This window comes from Pezoporus occidentalis, unplaced genomic scaffold, assembly GCF_034315485.1.
Source record: "Pezoporus occidentalis ecotype Australia unplaced genomic scaffold, CSIRO_AGI_Poc_V1 ctg11, whole genome shotgun sequence".
In the NCBI taxonomy this organism is placed as follows: domain Eukaryota; kingdom Metazoa; phylum Chordata; class Aves; order Psittaciformes; family Psittacidae; genus Pezoporus; species Pezoporus occidentalis.
The window spans coordinates 6,050,790-6,075,612 of NW_026912886.1; the positions used below are offsets into that span (position 1 = coordinate 6,050,790).

The following is a 24,823-nucleotide window of genomic DNA, read 5'->3' on the forward strand; positions in this document are numbered from 1 at the left end:
ACTTACCATATGCAGTGAGGGATGTATGTTTCAGAACTTGCTGAGAACTAAACTACAAGTTATTATGTATGAATTATAAGTAGAGATTTATACTTAAGTTCTTCTTTCTTGCTGTATCTAATCTGAATAACTGATACTAGCTTTGTTATCCCGAATACCCAACGATTAAGTCTACCTTTGCTGAGAAGAACAAGAATGTTAATTCAATACATCAGTTACTAACCTGAGTAATTCTTATCTCTGTTCTCATCTAGTTCAGTGCTTGTTGTGGCCACAGTGTCTGCCAAAGCTACAAGGAACATCTGCTCCAGTCGAGTGAGGCCTGGCAGACTTGAGTGCATCAGGTGGCTTGACAGAACACTAGCATGTTCTCGGCCAAAGTAAGTCGGACCATACTGTGACAGATTAATAACTTTGGATTTACTCTCCCTCTTCTCAGGCTCAAAATCAATAAAGTCTTCAGTTGTAACAGACGGAATTTGGAATAGGTCTGAGTACTGATCTTCTGCTTTTCTCTTATCATGATGTTCAGAGCCCTGAGGTATTTTAGCAGTTTCTTCAGAAACAAAAGTGGCATCTTGATCTGCAGCAAGCAGTGCATACAGTGGCAATGGGGGAATTGAGTCTATTTCTGTGTAGTCTCGAGTACTGTCTTTTCCAGCTGTGATGGTATCCTTTGCAGTACTACCACTTACACTAATGGTGCGAGAAAGATGGCGCTTAGGACCAGTTCCTTCTCCAGCTTCTGTGTCTTTAACGATTGCAACTTCTCCTGCAATACATTTAACTAAATGCGATAGAATGGCTTTGGCTCGGCGAACTTTACCCAGATCCATAAGTTCTAATAACTGGGTTGGATGATACTGGGGTAGAGTAGGTGAAAGAACATGAGCAGCTTCAAAAAGGCCACCATCCTGTATTACAGTTGGAGTGCCAAAAACATCATCTACAATACCTGCCCTATCGATTACACTGGACTTCTTTGCTATCAGGCTTGTTTTGAGTGGATCTTGTGTTGTTGAGTCTTCAGTAGTAAAAACATCACTTTCTCCATCACCAAACCTGATAGTGTGTTTCCACTGGGCGTAAACATGCATTTCACAGTCCATTCCCACTACCAGTATACCATCTCTCACCCAGGACAGAGAAACAGGCAGTGAAGGAGTGCCATCTACAGATGAGACCAAATCAATTGATCTAAGCAACACCCACTTCGACTTTATACCTTGTTTTATGCTACCACCTAGTGGTAAAGTAATGACAGCTACACCATCTTTGCTGCTAGTTTGATCTGTTACAATTCCTGAAAGTCTTCCGTACATGTAGATGTTGGCACCAACTCCAACTGTCAATATATGTGAACCATCTTCTTTTGATACCCAGTCCAAATGTACTAAATGCTTGATACTAGGCACAAGGAATTGGTCTTTATTCAAAAAAGCATCTGATTTACTGTAAACAAACAAATTACTATCTACACTGACTCTAGAATCAAGTACACTTCCCACCTTAACTAAATCATCCAGATGAATTGTCTGTTCCAAAACCCATTCTGATCCTCCTGTAGACTCACATTCAAGTATACAAACATGCATGGAAAATTCTTTGGAAACAAAACCATTATGCTGTATGGGTTGTTTGTATGCTACTGCAAGACGTCCTGTGTAAGAACAGCTAACAGCAACTGGCCTTCCTACAATGCTCACTGTACTGCTGTTGTCTTCTCCTTCATCATTCATTAAAGGCCATTTCCTCCAATGGTATGTTTCCCTTTCTTCATTTTTGCTGTTTAGGTCTGTCTCTACAGTACATCTCCAGAACCGCACTCTGTTGTCTGAACAGGATGTTACTATCAGATAAGGTGCAAGGCAGACTGGGTATATTGATGAAGAACTCAGGTGACCTGAAGTTAGAACACATTACATATTTACTTTTAGTAATATGAAGTATAATGCCTCTATGAATAACATGAAACCTAAGGAGGGGAGGGAGGAGGAAGGACAGGAGGGACATGAAGACAGACATACAGAAGAAGGTGTAAGGAGATCAGGTAAAAAAAGCATTATATAACCAACATGCTAATATTGGCAGATGATATAAAGCAGGTATATACTGTTTGTTAAAAAATTTAGAAGTTAAGTTTTCAACCATTAGAGCAGCATGTTTCAGGAACATCTTTCCTGTGGGGATTCGATATATTTATGGAAGGGTAATATGACATGGACACAATGACTTGAGAGAGCCTTTTAAGCCTGGTGTTCCCTGTATCAATAAATCAGAATGCAATAGGCTGAGGAAATACAACCAATCCTAACAATAGAAAATAAATTAGTGGACAAACTGGATAGAAAAAAATGTTACATTTACCTGCTGAAGGAGTTGCTCTTATTACTTCTACACCAGCAGGAAGATCCAGAGGTTGGCTATACACAAGTCTGGAGCTCAGAATGAGTTTACTAGCAGTCTGAAGATTAGCAATTGATGAAGATCGTGGAATGGGACTTATGCCAGGTGATACATTTGGAGAAGAAACCACACTCTTTTGCACAGGTACACTAAGCTTATTCTCTGGTGAAGTAGCTTCAGTTGGTTTTGCTATATTCAAAAAATTGACAACGGTGTTAAAGAAATTGTTTAAGTAAGGATAAGGCACAAATATCTTACAATATCAGATCTATTTTTAGCCATGCTTAAGTTACACAAAAATACTTATATGATGTGTGCAGGCTGTGTTTACTTTTACTGCATGCTATGACTATTCATTTTGGGATACCCATAATATTCTGAAATACCGAGAATTAAAAAGAAAGAATCCAGTGCCTATCAAGAAATTTTTGCATTGCTAATGGTGTAGAGTACAACCAGTGTTTGTAAGGAATCTTACTGCTATTATTGCATTGATAGAATTCTAAATGTTCCTGACTTTGAGGCTTCTGCTCAGTAAAGGTGACAATGTGTTTTGAAATGAAACACCAATCTCTAAGTTTTATTTTAAAATAATATTAAAGTAATGTCTGTCTCTAAGAAAATTACTGTCACTCACCTAAACAGGCTTGCACAGATTTGAGATGAAGGTGCCACATCTGAAGAACAGAGCAGCCATTACTATCTTTTTCAATTACTACTAGGTAGAACTTCTCTGAGAAAGGTGGTGGACGATACCCTGTAATTTCAACATCACTATCATGAACTTTATCTTCAACATAAATTATTTTCAGTAACAGAAGACTGTCTAAAAATTATTTATACTAAAAGAACTGTTTTCATCTTTGAAAGAAATTGCTTGATTAGAAACAAAACATTCAAACAGTATGATTAATAACTTTTTAAACATTAATAGAATTTGTTTGCTTATGGCTACAGAACTATTACAAAAATAGACTGACTTACAGACAACCTGAGTACTAGTAGCAAATCTAATTAATTAGATATATTTGCCTTACAGATCAGTTTGAACTATCTTGCTATATTGTAAAGACTCTTCTACCTGCCTGCTTTCTTCCTTTTAAAATTTTAAGTCTGCTAACAAATCCCCAAGTTACTTTTTATTGTATTAGCTTGGAAGTCAAATATGTTCATCTTATCACCTGGAACTACATATTGATGCAGAAAATATACTTCTGCTCTATTTTGTACACATTTATATATACAACATACAGTGTTTCGAAAAGTGGACTTTGTCATACAGCTTAAAATGTTTCACTCTAAGCAAATTAGAATGCCTTTGTTTATTACCGTTACCATGTAAACTACAACTCATAGGAGCAACATGAAACAGCCATTTTAGTAAATTCTACAGATTCTCATAAAAAGGAAACTAACAGATGCTGGCTATTTCTGTACCTTAAAAAAACATTTCTACCTACACTTCATTCATATTAGCTATTTTTATTTTGTACCTTGTGATGGCTGGAAAAATATCTCAGTTTCCTTCCCTTCCACATCTTCCTTATGTGGTTTGTATCCCAAAATGAAGTCTTCTTGAAAGACATGAAGCAACTGTGTGTTTGAGCCACACTGAAATATTAAGTAATAGTTACGCTTCCAGAAAAATAAGGCAACGTTTAGTACTAATGCAATTATTTCTTTCCTGCAATCTAGCTACCAATGAGGATCACTTTCTTTTATGATGTTAAAAGTTATCTTAATGCATCCAAAAACCTGAATGTTTTCCTTTTATATTAAGAACAGCATATTCTAGAACTGATTGTTTGTATATGCAAATTATTTCACTGAGATCTACTCTGCTAGACACATTCTGTAATAACATTTTTGCTGCAGTTATTGACAGATGCATTAGTACCTGATTGGTTTTTATTGCTTTAGGTGTTGAATAAATGACAGTGGGAAAAACTCTTAGACTTTTATCCCTTTTCAGTGGGAAGACAGGTCCACAATGAACTGCTTAGGAAATCTAAAAAAAGGGAATGATTTTCAGATTTCCCTTCTCTTGTGTATCTCAACAGCTGTCCTTTCTGACAGCAACAGATTTCCTTGCAGTACCTCCACCTCTCTACAAAGGAGGCTGCTGGCAGTGAAATCCTTTTCTGCAGGCAAGGAAAAATATGTCCCCAAAGACAGAGATGGCTAAATTTTCATGCTGCAAAACACCCTCTTTTTCTAGAGAAACATGGAAAGAGAGTATTTTCTGTACTCATCTATAAAAATATTTGAACCTAAGATTGAAGATCCCATGTGATTAATACTTAAAAGCATGGAAATTTATTGACAAATAGAGAACAACTTCTTTGTAAGTGTCAAAAACATCCAGATACCTAATTAAGAAATGGTAAAACACTGTTTTCACAGGCTGCTTTCTAACACAAAACAGCACTGGAACATGTCTGGTCAAAATAACTGTGAGTAAGAACAAGATATAATGCTGCTGCCCCCTCATTATTCAAAATGGATAGCTGAATTAATTAGGTTACTTAACAGACAGAGCTACTAAACACCTTTATGTGAAACCCTTAAAGAATTAACCACTTACTTACTTTGTTAGTTATTGCATCAAGTTCAATAATGCATCCTGGTCGAGCAGTAGATTGTTGACTCACAATATTAAACACTTCCCCAATAAGTTTCTGAAACAGAAAAAAAATAGAGGAGTTAGTATATTTTTCCTTCAGACAGAAGGAAACTGCAGTCACAATAAACTGGTGCTTTAATTTTCCTTGTTAGCATAAACTGTAACAGATTTCTTACTGTTGTCACTTAAAAAGCATTTCTTAAGACATTTGCACTGTTGTGTTTGTACCTTTCATGGGGTTTTAACGGGAACTAAAGAGTGTTTATTTAAAGACTTATAGTTTAATAACAACTTGGTATCTGTGACATGAGAAAGTAAAATATACTGCTTCACTTCTGTTTAAAGCTTCAGGTTTTGTCAAAACATGTAAAAAAAGTCAGTATAGCTTATACATAAACTGAAGGCTCTATTGATTTTTGCTCGAATGTTCACAATTACTGCTCTTGGAACAGATTCCCCAGGCTGATCTGAATACTGACAGGCTCTACCTTGCAGGATAGCTTAGAAAATAACAAAATAATGGAAAAAAAGGAAAGATGTGCTTCTTTATACAATAACAGTGCAAGATCAGGCTTTACTTTGCTTAAAGTTATAGAAATTAAAGAGGGATGAAAAAATAAGAACTAGTATTACCCTTGGCAATAACCTGCCAATCCCCCCTTATCCCACCATCTCTGCCCTTCCTCATGTACAGATGTAACTTTGGTGGATACACCTAAGTCTGCTCTACTGTTTTCACCTTCCCACTTACTCCGACTTCCCCTCTTTTAAGAAAACAAAGAAAGAGATCCTGATTTTCCTTTCCCCACCTGCTACAGGCTGGGGAAGCCTGTCAGGGGAATTTTGTTTCAGTGCAGCCACTTTTAGTAGTAATAGCTGTATTTCTGACTGCTGATGTTTAGATAGAGATACAAACCATAAAATTATGTAAGGTATAAGGCATAAGATCCCATACACAGAATGGCAAAAAAATTATACAGAACCAAGTGAAGACAAATACCCCACTAAAGAGGGGAGTGACCATTAAGTAGTTTTAATACTTTCAAACCATTGCTACAGAAAACTTACGGATGATTCAGGGTCAGATAATTCATCTAGAAGTTTTCGTGCATCTACGACAGCTTGGTAGAGTCTCAAGTTTTTGCCATCAGATGCAACAAAGCAAGCACTAGCAGAATTGCAGTATGTACCTAATAGAAAACACAAAAACTTAATAGTTTAAAAAAAAGGGGCAGTGAAATGGCATCAGGTAATCTACTACGTTCCACATCACTGCATGTGAATCCATTTCTTACATAATTTCCATAAAGTATCGAAGCAAAAAACCTAAGCAAATGTGTGCATTAAACCACCATTATCTGAATTCTGAAATAACTCCCTTTCTCCTCATTTGTGTAACTGAAATTCCTCATTAAAGCTGAATAATCGAAGCAGAACTCATATTTACAAATAATGGTTCACACATACAAAAACCATTATGTACACCTGAAGGAATATTGCCATTCCTTAAGGGAAGCAGGTAGTTATTTGTGTTTAGAAGACTCTGGGATTTACACAGCACAGAATGTTACTATGTAAGCAGAGAAAAGAATTTATTTTATTTTAAATAAAACACATTACACACTTATTAAGTATATTTAGGATTTTTGAAGTTGTACAACATCTTTGACACCTATTTTATCATTGCAAAGGTCAGACTGGCCTTAGCATAATAAAATAACTTGGCATTATTAATAGAAAACAATGTTACATCCATCGCAAAAATGACATTTCTAGTACTGTATGCAAAGATGACAACTTACTACAACAGCAGCATCCTTGTGATCATTCAAAAATAATTATCTGAGTGGATGAGGAGAATCATAGTTGTAGAGACTATTTTGTCTTACCAGTACTGGAAACTATTTTGCTAACTGCAGTAGAAAGCCCTAAAATACAAAACCTGGAGAGTCATCCTAGGGCATTAGACTTCAGATGATTTGCTGCCTGACCTCTGAAAAAGTAGTTGCAGTTCTCTAAAGTTCATGTAGCCTATTTCTTCAAAAGTACTCTGTTCTAATGGGGCTTTTGTAAAACACTGGCAGCCTGAAGAATTTGGGTATTGTTTCAGGATCTTCTAACCAGAGTTTTTAGCCAGCATGTTAAAAGATTTTGATATTTGATATCAAAATTATTATATAAAAGTGTAAATTTTGGCTGAAAACCTTTCCCAACTAATCAAATGTTCAAGTAGGCCAAATACTAGCTCTGCTCGACTGACCGCCTCCTTCAGCTCTATGTGGCCACAAAACCAGATGCCCAAGTTGTCAGAACATCTGCATTATTAATATGATGGCAATACAGAGAACACTCAATGAAGCTGCCTAAAGCACTGAGGAAAGGGATCATCTTATTCTTTGTGAGAGCAATGATTACTTATTCACACGAAGTTACTGGATGGCAGCTGATTCACAGTAACTACAGGCACACTGAGACCAGATGAAATGTTTTGAAGTTGTTTAGCCTCAAATGAAATAAAAATACTTAATTTGCATAATACAAGGAAATTGATGAAAAGTTAATACAAGAATACTCCAAATTACAATAGTAATTTATTTTGACAATTAATTCTACAACTCATAGTGTTAACTCTATATGGAAACATGCTAAGTATACTCACCAAGGCAATAGCTGGGAATAAGTGTTGGAAGCCAGGCTACGTTAGAGAAAGCGGAGGTATGAAGAGAGTTAATTCGAGCCAATTCAGATACTCCTCCAGTGTATGATAAAGGTCCTATAGGGTCTACACGCCACAGGATCAGCTCACTATAGATTGCGTTTGGGTCATGGAATGTACGGGTTGCTGCATTTTTAAGCTGCTGCCTGGAAGAACCTTTCACATGTTTAATTGGATCCATTTTTCTGTTTATCCTATCAGAGTCCCAGGAACTGTCTGATTCAGGAGTTAATAGAGCATTATGATGAGAAGATGTTAGCAGTAATGGTAAAACAGAATGGCAAGCTAGATCATTGAGATGAAAACGGTGACCGCAGTACCTAAATTTATGTGACACGGTTAGCACAGAAGTGAAAGCTGATTTATCAACAAAAGTAACTGCCCACTGATTTAGAGAGCCATCTATATGTTTGGAAACCATCATTACTTTTGGAGAAATTATATTCACATTTGCACTACCCTGGTCAAAGCTTGATCCTTTATTTGCTAGAGTCTTATCTGGAAAGTCCATTGTCTTCTGATAGACAGCATTGCTATCATCTTTTACAAAGATGGGGCAAGCATACATCATAATATTTTTGCTAAGGGAGCTAGCATCTCCTGATGGAAATGCAACAGGAATCCTTGAAGAAAATGAAACCTAAAAAAAAAATAAAAATAAAAACAATTAGAATTTAACACTGCAGCTTAAGTCTAAATAAATATTAGCTGTTTCATTAAGGTCATACCAATGTTCAGGTATAAAAGAAAGGACACAATGATTGTTAAGATCATAAATAATAAAACATTTTCAAATATACAATACCTGAACTTGCCGAAAGATGCCTGGAGTGTATTCATCTAAGTATTTCACATGCCACACCAAAAAGGTACCATCAATGGGATGAATAGTAAAAAGCATATCTGGATTTCTGTTCCATTCAGTTACAAGCAACTCAATTTTCTGATCTAACAAAACTGTCGGAAGAGGCATGCATGGGCCTGTTAGTAGAGATGTTTTGGGGCTTCCCTCTCTTTCTCCATCTTCATGTTCTGAAGAACCTGTACCAGTCCCTGTCTCTGATTCTCTGTCTATAGACAAGTCTGCAACAGAAAAGGAATGTGCCATTTAATGCATTAAAAAGATTTCCTCATCAGTTTCTATTCAAAACAACATAATATTTCTTATTTGCTAAGAGTAGCATCTGATAAGAACATTCATGTGCACTGCAGGTAGAAACATCTTTGTCTGCTGAAAAATGTGAGGGTCTGGCCCTTGACTATGGCTTCTAACTATGCAATGCAAGTAATAATAAATATAACCATCCAAATTCAGATACTTAACAGTAATGCCCTGCCTAAAATTATTCTGGTCAAGTATATAAACCCACATATTTTATATGAATGCTGGTTTCAAACTAATGCGGGTGGATGTTTGTATCTAGAAGGTAATAATGAAATATCATTGATCACAGTGATCATTGAGAAAGTAGTATGTAGTGCATGTTCAATAACAATTATCATACACTTAACTACTGCATTGGTAATCTGTATTTCAAGAACCTAAGCATTATAAAGAACAAAATATATCATCAATTTACTGTCACTAATTGGTCTTCCTGGTTTCTGGAAACAGATTTAGATTTTTACATATGCTTACTGACCGAGTGACCCTCCTACAGCAATGTAAGGTATTTCTGGTAGGACACTTTTTCACCACTAATTTCAGAATAGTCTCTCCTTTGCTTTGTGAACAGCTACAATTGGCATCATCACATGGGCTAAAGCTTAAGATGTAAATCTTACCAGTACTGGAAACACTGCAGTTGTGTTAAAACGGAGCTATGTCCAACCCTACTTAAGGCCTGCCATAAATTGGTTTATCATTACTGACAACAGATAGTAAGGTAAATAGAGAGCAGGTCTTAATCATGATTTCATAGCTTAGTGGAATATATTCAAAATGGAAATGAAAGACCAAAGCTACCTTTCTTTTTCACTCTGTATGTCACTATTGCATTCCAACAGAGTACCTCACCGCATTTTTCATGCCTACAATTACAGCAGTCAAAATTTCAGCTGTAAATGTCTATTTCAGGTTAGTGATGTTAGCATTTTCATTCTTGTGGTAAATAAATGTATTAATTATTGCATTAATGCACTTCAAAATAATTCTTGTGCTACATATCTCAATGTTACTGACCGTGATCTAATTTCATATGTAAACCTTTCTCTTTTTCTTCCGTTTCTTCTTCCTCTTCAGCCTCAACATCAAAATCTTGTTCTACTTGTTGTTCAGAAATTTTTCTTAGATGCTGCATAAACACTTCAATAGAGGATGTAAAATTAAATTCTTTATTATTCAACCAGTGAACAACGAAGCCTCCATTTCCTTCATCTATATTAAAAGCTGTTCCAGCCAAGACTGATGGAATATCTGTGGACATTTTTAAACAAATAAAAAAAAGCTATATATTAAACTGCTCACCTTTAAAAAATATATATACAACACATACACAAAGATTTCTTAAGACATTTAGGTTATTTTAGGTAGAACCTAAAAATTATTAATAATTTGTGCCTGTAAGATCAGAAAAGGTAGATAAAGTTTTTACATGAAACTGAAATTTAAAAAAAATTATTAAGATATTTTGAAGTCAATAAATTTACATGAAAATTAATACTTATGTGAATGGTAAATGATACTCAACAGTTCTAATTGCGCAATTTCTTGCGTTGCAGTATTGTCATTTCACATACAGATTTTCGGTAACAAATACAATTGCTCTTTAGTTTTTCACTTGTTTATAATATTTTGCATTACTCTATAAAAAGCAGCTGGTTTCCTGCCAAAAAATCTGGTACAGCCTTTTTTTTAACTCATTATCTATTCTGTAGGACACAAATACTCTATTCATCATATACGATGGCCTCCCAAAACCCAACAATCTAACACCAAGCAGACATGCAATTTAGGTTTCTTTTGCTTTCTAACATGTAAAGATTAATTCAATTGGCTTTTAGAAGTTCTGAAGGTATTCAGAATAAATTCAACCTCATTTGTCTTACAAAACTCTATGAGAAATTACAGGCTTGTGAAATAAGTCGTCCTACAAATTACCTGTATTCAATTAGGTAAAGCAAACAACTTACATCTCTGTTCCCTCTCCCCCACCCTCCGCCTTTTTTTTGTCCATTTTGTGTAAATATATTATTACAGTTTAGTAAATAGTTGTAATATTTCACCTGTATTAGGATTGATGCTTGCTGCTATGTGGAAGTGACCAAGTGCATTTGCGTGATGTGAAATGTGACGCTGAACTTCGTGAGTACCCTGTTGATCTGGCAATGTATCTGTATGGGTAACAAGAACTGACGACCTCCTTTGTCCTTTTCTCATATTTTTCAACTCATGAATTGTCTGGTATATTTATAAGAAAAAATTAAAATTAAACTGTAAGGTAAAAATTCACACTTAGCAAAGCCTAAAGCTATTTAACTTCTTTCTACGTAAGACATGAAGATTAATTTGAAAAGGATTACTTAAAATATATTTCAGCAGAGATTAGTAACACTTGTATACACCAGTTCTAGCTAAAGGCAAAGCTCTTCTAACAGTCTTCTGAAATTTATGTTAATATCTGCTAAAACAACAACATAAAAATACACACTATTTTGTGTAACTTTCATAAACAAGCTTATGGCAATCTAAAAGCAGTAACCTTTCCAATGTAATTTTATAGTGAATTATTTTTGTGAATAGAAAATTGCTGAGAGCACAACTGATTGAACAGCCCAAAGCATATTTGGTTCCACTTTCCCTATTTGTTGATAGTCATGATATGTAAGAAGTAAGAACCTCATCAGGCTGTAATAGTCTACAAATGAGTAGTAGGGTGTTTTTTTATTTTCTTGGTTTTATATTGATAGGTTTTCTCTTACTGTAAACTTAATAGACTTGATATGACTGCCACTGAAATTCTGAGCCCTATAGTACCACTTTTTGGAAATGCAGTTACCAAATCAGATAACTAAAAATTAAAAGATTTACTGCTTCCTCTGTTTCTACAACTACATACTTTCAGAGCCAATCAAAATGAAACTATCACTATTCCATATTAAATGTTGTCTCATCATTATTAGCTATAGAAAAAGTAGATTGAGTTTTAAGAACACAGAGCTTGTGTGCAGAGTTGCAAAGTCTGATTTCTTCATTGTTTAATAACAAACTTCAAAAACTGATATGTAATAATTCAGACTATTTTTATCCTTATAAGAACCAGATAATACACATTCATAGAGTTATACATCCTTTAAGCATTTCAATTTTAAGAATCTTGACATAAAAAAGTGACAAGTATTTACTTGTACCTCTAGTGCATGCTGTATACTGTCCTTTTGCTTTCCAGATTGAGAGACGGCGCTGCTAATGCTGGAAGTGCTGGTTTCACAGATCTGCTCACCAAGAAGAGTATCTTCTGGTAACAATGTCTCTGACCAAAGCCGACAGATGCCATCAAGACAAGATGTGAGTAACACGTTACAGACCAAACCCCTAACAATAGACATATCAAGGTTACTGCTCAATGCAATTAAATTAGCTATATGGACACAGTGGAAATTAGAGAAGAGTAGTTGTTGTTTCATCCAAATTTCTACTTCTCCGCTAACTAAAGGTTTTATATCATTAGTGATTTCTGGCATGCTGGCAAACCCATACTGGATTTGGCAAAACCTACTGATTGTTGGCAAAAGTGCATGTGAACATGGAAGGATTATTATTTGATAAATGCAACAGTTATTATAAAACTGCAGTTATCAAACTGCCTAAACTATCTGACTTGTTGGACTATGTGAAGAATGCATAATTTTTACTAAATAACTAAAAGTGAAATTGAACAACTAATTAATAACCAGTATATACAATACAAATTAGCTTACTAAATGCTGATCATTTAAATAAGTATTTTATTTCCAATGTCATAGCACCAATTGGTGAAGACAAAGCTTTATATTCATGCTTCCTGGCATACCTTGAGAAGGCATTAAAGTTTAGACTATATTTTAGAATAAATCTCACCTGTTAACGTGACTATCACTATTGTCCTAGGTAATACAAAAGCTTATGGGAAGATGTTCATATGTTTTATTTCCACCAAGTATAAGCAGAGAAATCTAATCATGCTCTTGATAGCCAAACTTTAAGCAAAGTGTTAAAAAAATACTTGTTCAAAGCCTTGACTGGGTTTTTTAAAAACAAAACTTTCGAACCTGGGCATGTATTTGCTAATGTTACGCCATGAAAATCCTGTCACTGCTCGAGGATGTGCCAAATAAACAAATGCGAAGTTGACATCCCCTGAGCTTTTTTTCTTTTCTTCATTCTCTTGGGGTAGAAGAGATGACTTCCAACCAGTCATAGGATACCAAACCTTTAAGAGGCAGTCATTCTAGGTAAAGCAACAAAAAAACATGGGGTTAGCTAGCTATAATTAAAAATATCACAAAAATAAAGTCCCAAATAATAAGGAAACTGCTGTTCTGGTACTATTTGCATTTTTCCAGACAAGCCATTTCTGAGACCACTTATTTCATTGATGATCCTCCTGGAATAAGCTACAGGACTGAAGAAATATTCTGCTAGCAATATTCCATTCCTATAAGGACTTTTTCTTGCAGTCCAGTTGGCCCCCTACTTTTCTCTTGGTTCACTGTGAATTTCTGCTTAGCACATACGCATGCTTAAAATGCCATGTCCATTTCCCTGCAAAGATAGAAGCCAGAAATAGGCTGCTACTAACACTACAATATTAAGCTCATTAATAGTTTCTCCACTGAGACAACTCATGTTGGTTGCCATGCACAGGAAGCCTGACTTTCATGGAAAGCACTGTACCTACTGAGTACAGGCACAGAGTGGAGGAGCAGATGCATGTTACAACCTTACCCTTCACCATCACAGCCTATGCTACCTTCCTGGTTTAAATGGTTGGGCACCACTGATGTAATTATTGAAACAGAAGTGAACTGCTGAAATAGCAATACTATTAATGCTGTTAAGTGAGACTGGAGTATGACTATACTGATGTGAGCTAAGGACCACATTACTAATATGGCTACAGTAATTGTACACAGCTGGGTATCAGGACTTGCTGCTGGAATGGTGATACAGAATAAAATAAAGATATGAATGACAAACCTCAAGAGTGTAGATACGAGATAGTATTACCTGACAAGCATCAAAAAGTACACTATCTGACTACAGATTCTGCAAGGAGGAAGTCTGACAGGCAGCTCTGTTAAGAATTATGATCAGGGCTGTGTATCTATCTCACAAAACAACTAATGTGTTCTACAGACAGAAAATTATAGAATTGTCCTACAGACAGAAAATTCTGGAAACATCTGCCTCATCTAATTTGCCAAATATTTAGCTATATAAAAGTATATTCATGAGAAACACAGAACGAAGCAAATTTTTTATAGTTTTCTAACCACAATGATTCTATATGTAGTAATTATTAAGGAGTTGAAAGTAAGAGTTTAGTCATAAAACAACATAGCTCATGATTCAGTTGTCCTCTTCAGTAAGTGTAGGAAAACAAAGCTTCTTAAAATTAATCTAATTGTTCAACCAACATTAAGTGCAAGCAATAAATGCTTACCTAACCAAACCTGAAAACCAAAGGGAATCACTCAAATGAGAGGGTGACAATAAAGAGAATTATTAATTGAAAACTTGAATAGCAATTTGACAAAAAATACTGCAAACTGAAATGGAAGTTAAGAACTGATAACTGAACCCAGAATTCACTAAACAGAAAATCTTTTCTAATTTGTGCACTGAGCTGTACATATTATCAGTTCAAAAGGTATCTTTTTGTTAAACAAATAAAAACCATTGCAATCACTTATTAAATTATTCCTTTTTTGTCCTTACTTTCCCAGCTGTTGCAAAGTATTCACCATCAGGAGACCATGCCATCAAATGTACTGATACAGCAGTCCTAAAGAATACAAGAGTAAAGTTTTAAGTTGTAAGTAAAGTCTATTTATTCCACAGTATTATTCCATATATATTCAGTTGATTAAATATTACTGTTCATTACTTAAACGAAATGTATTAGTGTTTTATAGTTGTTGTTTTAAGCATACTTTAGAAATGGCAGAATCATAAGAAGTATTTTCTACAATGAAACAAAATAATTAGTATTTTCAAAATTTTACAGAAAAACAGGCCATAAAATACACTGTTTTAAGTATGGCAAGCCTAGGCTATATCCAATGAGATCACAGAAGTGAAATTTGTCCCATCTACTCCTCTACTCCCAGTGAAGACAAATCATAGGAAGAAATGAAAGTGAAGATCACCTAGATAATTTGTGATATTATTTGTCTGCGACTACAGCTTAAGGGTCTACTGCCTGAAAGTGGAAAGTAGCCTATACAGCGCTTTGTGGGCACAAAATCTAAAATGGCTCATAAAAAGTCAAGAGAAAACAGGTTTATAGGCAACTGCTTCCGAGTCTGCTTGCATATTTATAGAAATGGCTGATCATGAAGCACTTCTGTCACATGGATCTCAAACAGAACTGGGCGAAAAGTTTTGGGACCCTCTGGCGAACATTCGAAAAGCAGCTCTCATCTTTATCAGTGTAGCATATCTGACTGCTACTGCTCCTCTGTTCAGCCTTATCCAATAACTCAACACTACTTCTGAAGAAAACGGCGACAATTTTGATACATTGCCAGTGCTACCGTTTGGGCAAGCCTTTGACTAGCTTGTCTGGTGATAGGTCACTTGCAAAAGTGAAGAATTTTTATTTGGAATAACTGACATCATTTGGATTTTTATGGTATTTTAAGCTGATTTAAAAGCACATTTTAAAATATAGTTTTGGAAAGAAGATAGGGTTGATAAATGAGGTGGCACTGCAATTTGTCTTAAAATAAAAATTATCTCACTCACTTGCATTGCCAGACACATTTCCAGTCATTTAGAACTGGAAGAACTTTATCATCTTTGACCTGATTGTCAGGATCATCATCATCTTCTTCTAGAATGTCACTAGATGGAGGGGCCCACAATTGCAAAAAGTCAGTTGCTGTCAGCAGCCTGTTACCTGAAAGTGAGTAATAGCAAAGCTGTGAAGGCAAGATGATGCATGTATATTGAAAGATTAAGCCTGTCATCATGTTTTACTGAGAATTATTCAAAAACAGGTTGAAACCTCAACTTTATAAAGTCAGTTTTAAATACGATAGGGTATTCAATCATATTATACAGCTGTTTTTATAAAAACATTTTGAATTTATGTTTTAAGAAAGAACATCAGTGGTTTTTTGTGACTTCAAATGATAAATCATATTAAATAATCAACATTACATCTCAAATGCACATCTTATAAAAATCTGTGTCCGTGTACACTGCTGATTTTAATTGTGATAAAATTATGTCTACATGATTAGCTATGGTAATTCAAGTCAGTTAACAACTTAACACTGTGATTCCCAGACTAAGATCTTGCATAAGAGATTCAAACACTTGGCACAGCATCTTCACAAATGTTAAATGCAGCCTCGCATTTTATGCAACCCTGCCTGAGAACAGATAATCTAAAATTTCCATATTCATGTTCTCACTTTACTACAATAACAACAGTTTGTGTACAAGGTCTCCTAACTACAAATGTTGAACAAATACTTCACAAACTTCACATTACCTTGAGGATCCCATGCTAGGTTATAAGTCATGGAACTGAGGAAGAATTGCCCAGTTTTAAGCCACTGACACTTTAGTTGCTGTGGTTTAAAAACAGTAAAGAATTAATTCTCACATCAACAGCAAAATACAAAGGTATTGGTATTTCATTCTTTCCCTATGAAACTGGTATTAAGCCTGTTGCAAAAACATTCAGGACCTCGTGGCAGATGGCTGAATCTAGTTTTAATAATTCTTCAATTGTTTTATAAAAATTAAAATGCTCTACACATCACACCAGGACCTGTCACAGATATAAATAAGTACGTAGATTACTTTAGCTAGGTCATATATTTATAACAGTTTACAGGATGTCAGTATAGATAGAACAAAGATTGTGAAACCTGCTTGAGAATCACATAATAGTTAGGGTTGGAAAGGACCTTAAAATAATCTAGTTCCAACCCCCCTGCCATGGGCAGGGACACCTCATACTAGACCATGTCGCCCAAGACTGTCCAGCCTGGCCTTGAACACTGCCAGGGATGGAGCATTTACCATACCAAGAATATACTTAATGCTTGAGTGCTCAGCTATGGCTGTGCAGTTAATACAAGCCTGGGTACATATATACAAGTCTAAGTCATATTTCTGTAACACAAATCTGATGATCTCTTCAAGCTATAGAATCACAAATGTGTCACTGTGTCATTCTAGTATGAAATTCAAGAACAAGATGTTATTGTGTACTTAGCAGATGTGCAGACCCCAGTTTGATTCACGCAGTGGAAGACTCTAAACATCCAATTTTATTATGGATGGTGGAAAATGTTTATCCATTAGTCTTTCGTATGCCAATGTAATTTAATAACTGGCAGACAGACTTTTGCCTCTTCTAAGAGGCTAAACCAAATTACAATCATGAAATACATACTTACACTATTTCTTTTATGAGAATTTATACCAAGTGGTTCAAAAATGCAAACAGCATTCCCATATGATGCTGCAATCTGGAAAGAAAAAAGTAACACTGAAGACTCAAACTGTAAGGTTAGGAGATAAGTATAACCACTCCTCAGTATTCCAAAAAAGCTAAAGAACTTCCAGTACCTCTTCTACGTATCATTGTTCAAGAAAAATGAAATTAATCCAAATGTCATTAATTATGTTATATGTCTACTTTCTCAAGGGAATTGTGAAATACATCCTTCTGAACAAGCCCATCTTTAAGATTTTAACTCTGAGTAGGGAAGACACTGTTCAGTGGGATAAACACTGCCAGATCTAATACATTCTTCTAGGGTAACTACTGTTAATGCATAAAGGAAAGCCGATGCCTTCACTACTTCTGCTCATGTTCCATCTACTTCACAGCTAAATAATAAATGAATTATTAGTGACTGGGTCTCTCTGTTCCCAGATTCCATTCTGTACCACTGAACAATAATTATGAGAAATAGGAAGAAATGTAATTATATTTTGAATACTTAAGTATGTTTTGAGGGAGATAAATGGTAAATGGAAAAACTAAAGTACTTGCACCACTGAACCCCTCAATTTCTTTTATCCATTTATTTCACAGAAACCCCGCTACACAAAATGGTCTTTATTGGGAATCTGTCTGGTTGGGTTGCTAATACTCATGTGCTTACAAGTACTTTTGACTATCTTTAAAAATCCTTTTCCTTCCTTAAAAGATTCTTAAAAGACTGTCTCAGTTCTTCCCATTCAGGATCTGGTTTCCTCAATACAGAAATTATGTAAAAGTTTCAAAATATTTATTATGAAATCTTATTTCCTCTTCAGGGCAGGGGAAGGAGGCTGCAACTCCTACAAAAAACAACAGTCCTTGAGTTCAGAGTCCTGAATGCAGAACCACCCAGCGGGTCATGATGATCTTGCAGGGGACACCTGTGCAGCTGGAATCCCTCTTCCAGTCCTATTGGGACTGCCTGGCTGCTGTGCAGGCGCCTTGCTGGCTAAACCTGCCCAAACCCTAAGTAGGGCTTTCTCAATACTGCAACTAACTTTTAACTAGCTAATATTAGTATGCAGTGACAACTGACAAACAAAATTTGCTCAGAGAATTACCATAACTTATAAGTTTTTCCCAGTAACATGAACTGTCTCTTTATCATCGTTAGGGATTAAAAATAAAACCACAAGGCCAGGCAAGGGCCCTCGCAGTTGTGACTGCTCATAATGTAGCACTTCTAAACACATTAAACATGCCTAAGCTTTTCTGAAAAATAAAGTATTTTTAATACATTATTTTGGAGGACACAAACACCCACTCACACATATGTGTGTATATATATGTATACATGAATATTTATCTGTATATTCTCTAGCTAGATGAAAGTATACAATAGTGGAAACAATAACAACCATTTCAGTACCATTCCAGTTCTGATACTATACTATAACTAATACATATTTCCACATTTTGTTAGACCTGTTATTGCAGGTCCTGGAAAGGAACAAAACCCATTGTTACAAAATGTCTACCCTCTTCTCCCCTCCCACCCCCCAAAAAAAACCCAAACCCCATACTATTAAATTGGAACAATTCTCTGAGTAACAAACCTCAAAGTGTTACTCAAAGTTACAGATCAGTAAAATAAGATTTTTGTCATGAAATTAACTCATTAACAACATTAATGTATTATATTGCTGTTTATTTCATTTAGAGTATTCTGTTAAAAAAAACAAAACTATAGAAATTTATTAAAATCCTTACCCTGCCTTGTTGCTGGGAGCACTCCACACAACTGACCTGGATATTTCCATGTTTAGCACCAGGAATAATTTGCACACATTCAAAGTCATCTGCCAGAATAACAATATCACAACCAGAGCCATATGCCTGAAATATTTGAAAAAGAAATACAATTAAAAAATTAATTTAAAAAACTGAATGTGTATTAGACAAGTTTGAGAGCTCTGTGAAAATCTCCATTGAAACAAGCTGTCATTATTGTAGCAGGTTTATCCTAACCAATTCAGTAGCACTGGGAGAATAAGCAACAAGTAGCAAAGGGGGCCTTAAACATTCCAGAGCTTAAATCACAGCAAACAAAACCAGCACAAAACCCAAACAAAAAAAAGCCTCAAACTTACTCTAGAACTCAAGCTCTGTTTGTACTTTCATACATTTGTTTTGTGGACTTGTTTTTTTTTTTCCAGATTTTAGTTGTTTGGGTTTTTTAATCCCCTCCAATTCTTGGTGCCTCTTAGAGCAAGGCAGCCAAGAGTTTGCTGTTCAGGTGGACTAACTGAATTTGCATATAAATTTCTTAAATATGTGTGCCCCCACTTTTCTTTTTTTAAGAATAAGTTATAGAACAATGAAAGCTTGCAGCTATTGGGAGAATAAATCACATATATCTGCCTGCCAACCTTCACCTGTCCTACTGTGTCAGAGTACTCTAAAAAGTTAATCACTCCAGATGATCTGTTCCACTGACTCCCACATTCAGGCAGAGAAATCCTCTCTAGCACCTGTCTACCAATAAGCCTTTCTAAAGTAAACATTTATAGCTACAATTCTCTTTCCTTAAAGCAAGTTTTCCACTGATTCCAATACAGTAGGCAGAAATTTTACAAGGGATGAATTAAGCAGAAGGTGCAAGCCCTCAACAGTCAATTTCAGATGGTACAAAATCACTTTGGCATTTTAACTTGTCCCCTGCTTCTTTCACAGGTGAATTTCCAAATTCCTGAGTCCTAGCCCTCTCCTTTGAACTTAAAAATCAGTTTAAAGGCTACCTGTACTATTTTTTAGAAGTGTATGAGAAGTTATTTTGATAGATTTACAGGATCAATGCCCACTGACGTGTACATGAAGAGAATAGCACAAGATGGAACTAGAATGAACAATTTAGGTCTCATGACCTTCTGCGTCTGCTTCTAATCCTCCTGGGAAGGAGCAACAAGTGCGAAAGTCTGAAGAAAAAGGTTTAAACTTAGTTAAAGTATAGTCACTGCTAAAACCAAGAAAGGAACAGCAATAAAAGCAATGAAACAGAAACTGAGGCCTCAGAAATTAACACACCATACAACTGCACACAAAAATGAAAGCTGTTCAAAAGATAGACTGTCTGAAAGATTTCCAAGGTCATCTCATAAAAACAAAGTGAAACAGTGTTGTCTGAGTCCTCAAGCTCACAGCCGTTGTTCTGGAAGGTCTGAGGAACTGATACTAGAGTTATTCACAGTGTAAGCAGAAGAAGGGAAAAAAACACAGCTGCTGTTAGAGGGAGATTATCTATGTAACGGAATATCCTAGCTCTCTGATGATTGGGCTATGCAATTATTAGATCCAATTGGAAGGGAATCAGTTGTTATTAAAATGGAATAGGATTATTTCCAGAAAGTAAGAAAAAGAAAAATGGGATTGTGGCATTGAACAGAAAGTCTTTTCATTTTCTTGTCTTCCTATCTTTTTAATACTGGAATTTGTTGCAAAACAAACTCCATCAGTGGCATGGAGTGCTGGACAGGCCAGCAAATGTACACAAGTACAGAGGAAAACGATGGAGACCAGGATCTGAATGTCCATAAGCAGACAGAAAAATAAAAGCAGGTCTTCTTGTTCCAATAACTTATTCAGAATTTTAATGTTCAAAAGCAACTGGTTCTCCCATTTATTTCAAAGGGTGAACAATTAAAACAGCAAAGGATTTAAAGACCTTTTTTTCAATGGTTTGTCTGGTAACTACTAATACAAATCTACTAAAAGACATGATTTAAATTGTCACCTAATACAGTAAAAAAAAAGTACAGATCCACTTCAAGCAAGGTCCTAAACCCTTCTGATACCCTATCTTTTCACTGTCAGTTTTGATAACTTGACTGGCAAATTTCAAACTAAACTAAACATAATTTACCTCTAGTTTCAAACCTGTTAGCAGGAGATAGGGACGTGTGTCTCAGAAACGACACAGGCAAAGGAAAAGACTTCTCAACTTTAATTGGCTTATGCTTACTATTCTCAAACACGCATGCTTTTATGTGTGTGTATAGTTAATAACACATGAATCAGAAAATACCCAACTGTGTCTATTGACTCTGTGAGGCAAAACAATTCAGTGTCTTCCTTTTAAAACATTTTAGTTTCCCTCCTGTCCCTTATATGCACTTTGTATTACAGTGACAAAGCAGTATATTTTTTTCTAATTATACTATTTAGCACATTTTTACAAAGTTAAGTAAAAAACATGGTTGTGAAATAAAAATGTGGTTTACAGTAGTTTGTTGGGTTTTTTTTCTTCTTAAAGAATCATCGAGATGCAGAGATCTCTTTCCTGAGGGTACTTTTATTACTGTCATCCATATCCCTCCTACTCTTTGTCTGTGTTTGGCACTGCACCAACAAGTGACTCAGCACACTTAAGTGTCATGCCAGCAGAGAGGATCCAGTCTGTTAGGGAGCTTAGCCGGAACACATTTCCAACAGCAGGGTATCAGCCTTCAGCAAGTGCTGTCTCTTGGTTCTATGGTAATTTTCTCAGTGTAGATATTTATTCTGAGAATGTGTCTCGTTTCTTGACAGTATATTAAAGTATATTTACCTTAAACCTTAAATTTACTTTAAGAAGTACATTTATTATAACCTTTGAGAAAAGGTGCCCGCTCATTTTAATGTGCCCACTTTTTCGCATTTATAGTCTCCAAATTTCTCAAAACAAAAAATATCAATATACTTTCATGTACTGGAAAATATTTCTGTATTTTATATGTCTAAAACCAAGTTTTCCTTTTGATTACTTTTACGAGGCTTTTCTTACATACTCAATATATTGAACGTGTTTATACTTGAACAGAACACATTTCTATTAAATCCTCTTTTCATTTTGTCCTTTCAGTCCTTAAGGGGGTACTGCAGCAGAAGCACCCTACAGTGGCAAAAAACAGAGAAGTGTCATAATATTTAACATCATTACTTCCTTTTAAGGATTCAGCTGACAACATCTTCCGGAAGATCATTCATGCCACTACAGACATCTCCTGCCAGAAATAACAGTGGCCACAGTACTTGTGGCAGCAATCTGCATAGCCTGATGAAAGGAATAGAAAATCAGTAAGCTATACAAAAAGGGAAGATAGCAAATAAGATGCTGAGATACTGTTGTGCATGAGAGCAGCATAGAGCTCTTAAATAAACAGAATTATACGCAGTCACTGAATGAAGCAATTTCAGTGAAACCCATCCACATAGAGTATCTGCCAAACTCCATTTCTAATGTCACTGATAACTTCTAAGAGAAAATTAAATGGAGCTGCAAAACAGCCAGAATGAAAGGATGACTTGCAGGATCCATAAGCAACTAATAAGCTGTAGTGTGCCAGAGTCTGCTGTAACTCAAAATCTGGGACCACTGAAATGAACAACAAAGCTCTAATTGAATGCAGGAGCACCAGATGGAAGTAGGACATTGTGTCCTAAGAGTTTATGCTATATCCTCAATTTTCAAATAATACAGAAGCAGCATTTGCATGTCTTTCAGCTGCCCGAATTTTCTGGTTTGGTTGTCTAATTTTAATGTTGAATACTAGAACTAACAGACAGGGCAACGATTATTCCTTCACATTCTCAGCTTGTTTTCCTCTTTATATGTTTTTCACTGTGTATACACACACACACACACACACACACATACATACATACATATAAACACACTTACAGAAAGATTCTTCTCCTTCTATAACCTGCAATTCTTTACAAATTTGGTGTAAATGAAATAGACAAGACGTCTTCAAGCTCCTATGTGTGCTGTCTGGGGTACCGAGGCAGTTCAAGAAGGTAAATGATGTGAAGGGAACAAAATCAGCCCACAGTGGTATTTAAAAAAACCTCAGAAATTCATAAACATCTAAAATTACATAAATTAATTAAAATATGTATTAAAACCTGCATTAAACCATGTGTTGACCTTATAGTACTCCTCCAGTATAACAACACTTGTCTTTAAGTTTCTGGCTATGGATAGTAAACATAATATGCAGAAAGTCCTTCACTTTCCTACCTGTGATGAAGACAACTGAATTCTGAAATGTTTCCATACTCTCATAATGGATACAACATTTACACTTCCCCCTCCCATGGCTAAGTACAATTACACACATTCATGCAAACTGGCAAAAAAACCCCAACCAACCAACAAAACCAACCCAACCCATTACTAGCTTGTGGCCTGTAGAACACTTCCCTAAATTGACATTCAAGACAAATTCATGATGAAACACTTTACAGTATGCTTACACACAGACTACAGAGAAAAGGGAACATAGTAAAGATTCAGATGTTAAGTGTCTGTAATCCAGTTCACATAAACATGACACAGTGGAGAACACACAGATAGAGATGATCCTGCCCCTCCATCCTGCTCTCGTGAGACCCCACTGGGAGCACTGTGTGCAGTTCTGGTGTCCTCACATAAGAAGGGCATGGAGCTGTTGGAGCAAGTCCAGAGGAGGCCACAGGGATGATAAGGGGCTGGAGCACTTCCTGTAGGAAGACAGACTGAGAAAGTTGGGGCTGTTCAGCCTGCAGAAGAGAAGCTGTGTGGTGAACTCATAGCAGCCTTCCAGTATCTGAAGGGAGCCTACAAGGATGCTTCAGAGGGACTCTTCATCAGGGACTGTAGCGATAGGACAAGAAGTAATGGGTTTAAACTTAAGTAGAGGAAGTTCAGGTTAGATACATGGAAGAAGTTCTTTCCTGTTAGGGTGGTGAGGCACTGGATTGGGTTGCCCAAAGAAGTGGTGAATGCTCCATCCCAGGCAGTGTTCAAGGCCAGGTTGGACAGAGCCTTAGGCGACATGGTCTAGTGTGAGGCATCCCTGCCCACGGCAGGGGGTTGGAACTAGATGATCTTAAAGTCCCTCCCAACTGCAACCATTCTATGATTCTATGTACAGGTGTATATATGTAAGTATAATAAATAAATGACAAGGATCTACAAATAAGGGTTTTAATAAGTAATTTTTCAAGAAGGATGAAGTAGAGAAGACCTGTACGTAGCAGAGGAAACCTATTCTTACTCACTGTATTTTGTGGACATAATGCTTTAGATGAAGAATTTGCTGTTTTCAATTACAATAACAGCTTCTGAAATGCATTACATGCAGGTCCAGGCCAAGTGTTAGTACTGGCATGGAAGCTGCCATGAAGCTTGTCCTTTTTAAAACTGAAAGAAAAAAATTCCCTTCTATCAGCAAAGTTCTTCTGTAAAGGTAAGTCTAAAATCCAACATTCTGATTTTTCATCAGTGTTTAGCTTTCCATATTTACCTTTTACAAGAGGCAAGTATTCATTAATCTTCTGTTTGTGAAAGCTTGGAACTTTTACATTTATAGGATCTAGCCTGCAGGTAACTGCCATATTTATGGATTA

General features: G+C 35.9%; 1 protein-coding gene across 4 annotated transcripts in view; it reads right to left on the reverse strand.

Moving 5' to 3' along the window:
• DMXL2 (Dmx like 2) overlaps positions 1-24,823 on the reverse strand; it is a 53,769-nt gene that overhangs the window by 25,344 nt on the left and 3,602 nt on the right. For 3 of the 4 annotated variants that reach the window (XM_062628567.1, XM_062628578.1, XM_062628559.1), the window contains exons 2-18: positions 19,166-19,291; positions 17,364-17,435; positions 16,448-16,526; positions 15,694-15,847; positions 14,665-14,731; positions 12,996-13,174; positions 12,096-12,279; positions 10,971-11,145; positions 9,928-10,161; positions 8,551-8,828; positions 7,689-8,385; positions 6,098-6,219; positions 4,995-5,084; positions 3,900-4,017; positions 3,044-3,163; positions 2,368-2,595; positions 224-1,903 (exon numbers count right to left, since the gene is read on the reverse strand). In XM_062628567.1, the coding sequence (XP_062484551.1) occupies positions 224-1,903; positions 2,368-2,595; positions 3,044-3,163; positions 3,900-4,017; positions 4,995-5,084; positions 6,098-6,219; positions 7,689-8,385; positions 8,551-8,828; positions 9,928-10,161; positions 10,971-11,145; positions 12,096-12,279; positions 12,996-13,174; positions 14,665-14,731; positions 15,694-15,847; positions 16,448-16,526; positions 17,364-17,435; positions 19,166-19,291 (4,603 nt within the window). Of the gene's footprint in view, positions 1-223; positions 1,904-2,367; positions 2,596-3,043; positions 3,164-3,899; positions 4,018-4,994; positions 5,085-6,097; positions 6,220-7,688; positions 8,386-8,550; positions 8,829-9,927; positions 10,162-10,970; positions 11,146-12,095; positions 12,280-12,995; positions 13,175-14,664; positions 14,732-15,693; positions 15,848-16,447; positions 16,527-17,363; positions 17,436-19,165; positions 19,292-24,823 lie in introns of those variants that run through there. The other variant, XM_062628588.1, reaches the window with a different exon arrangement.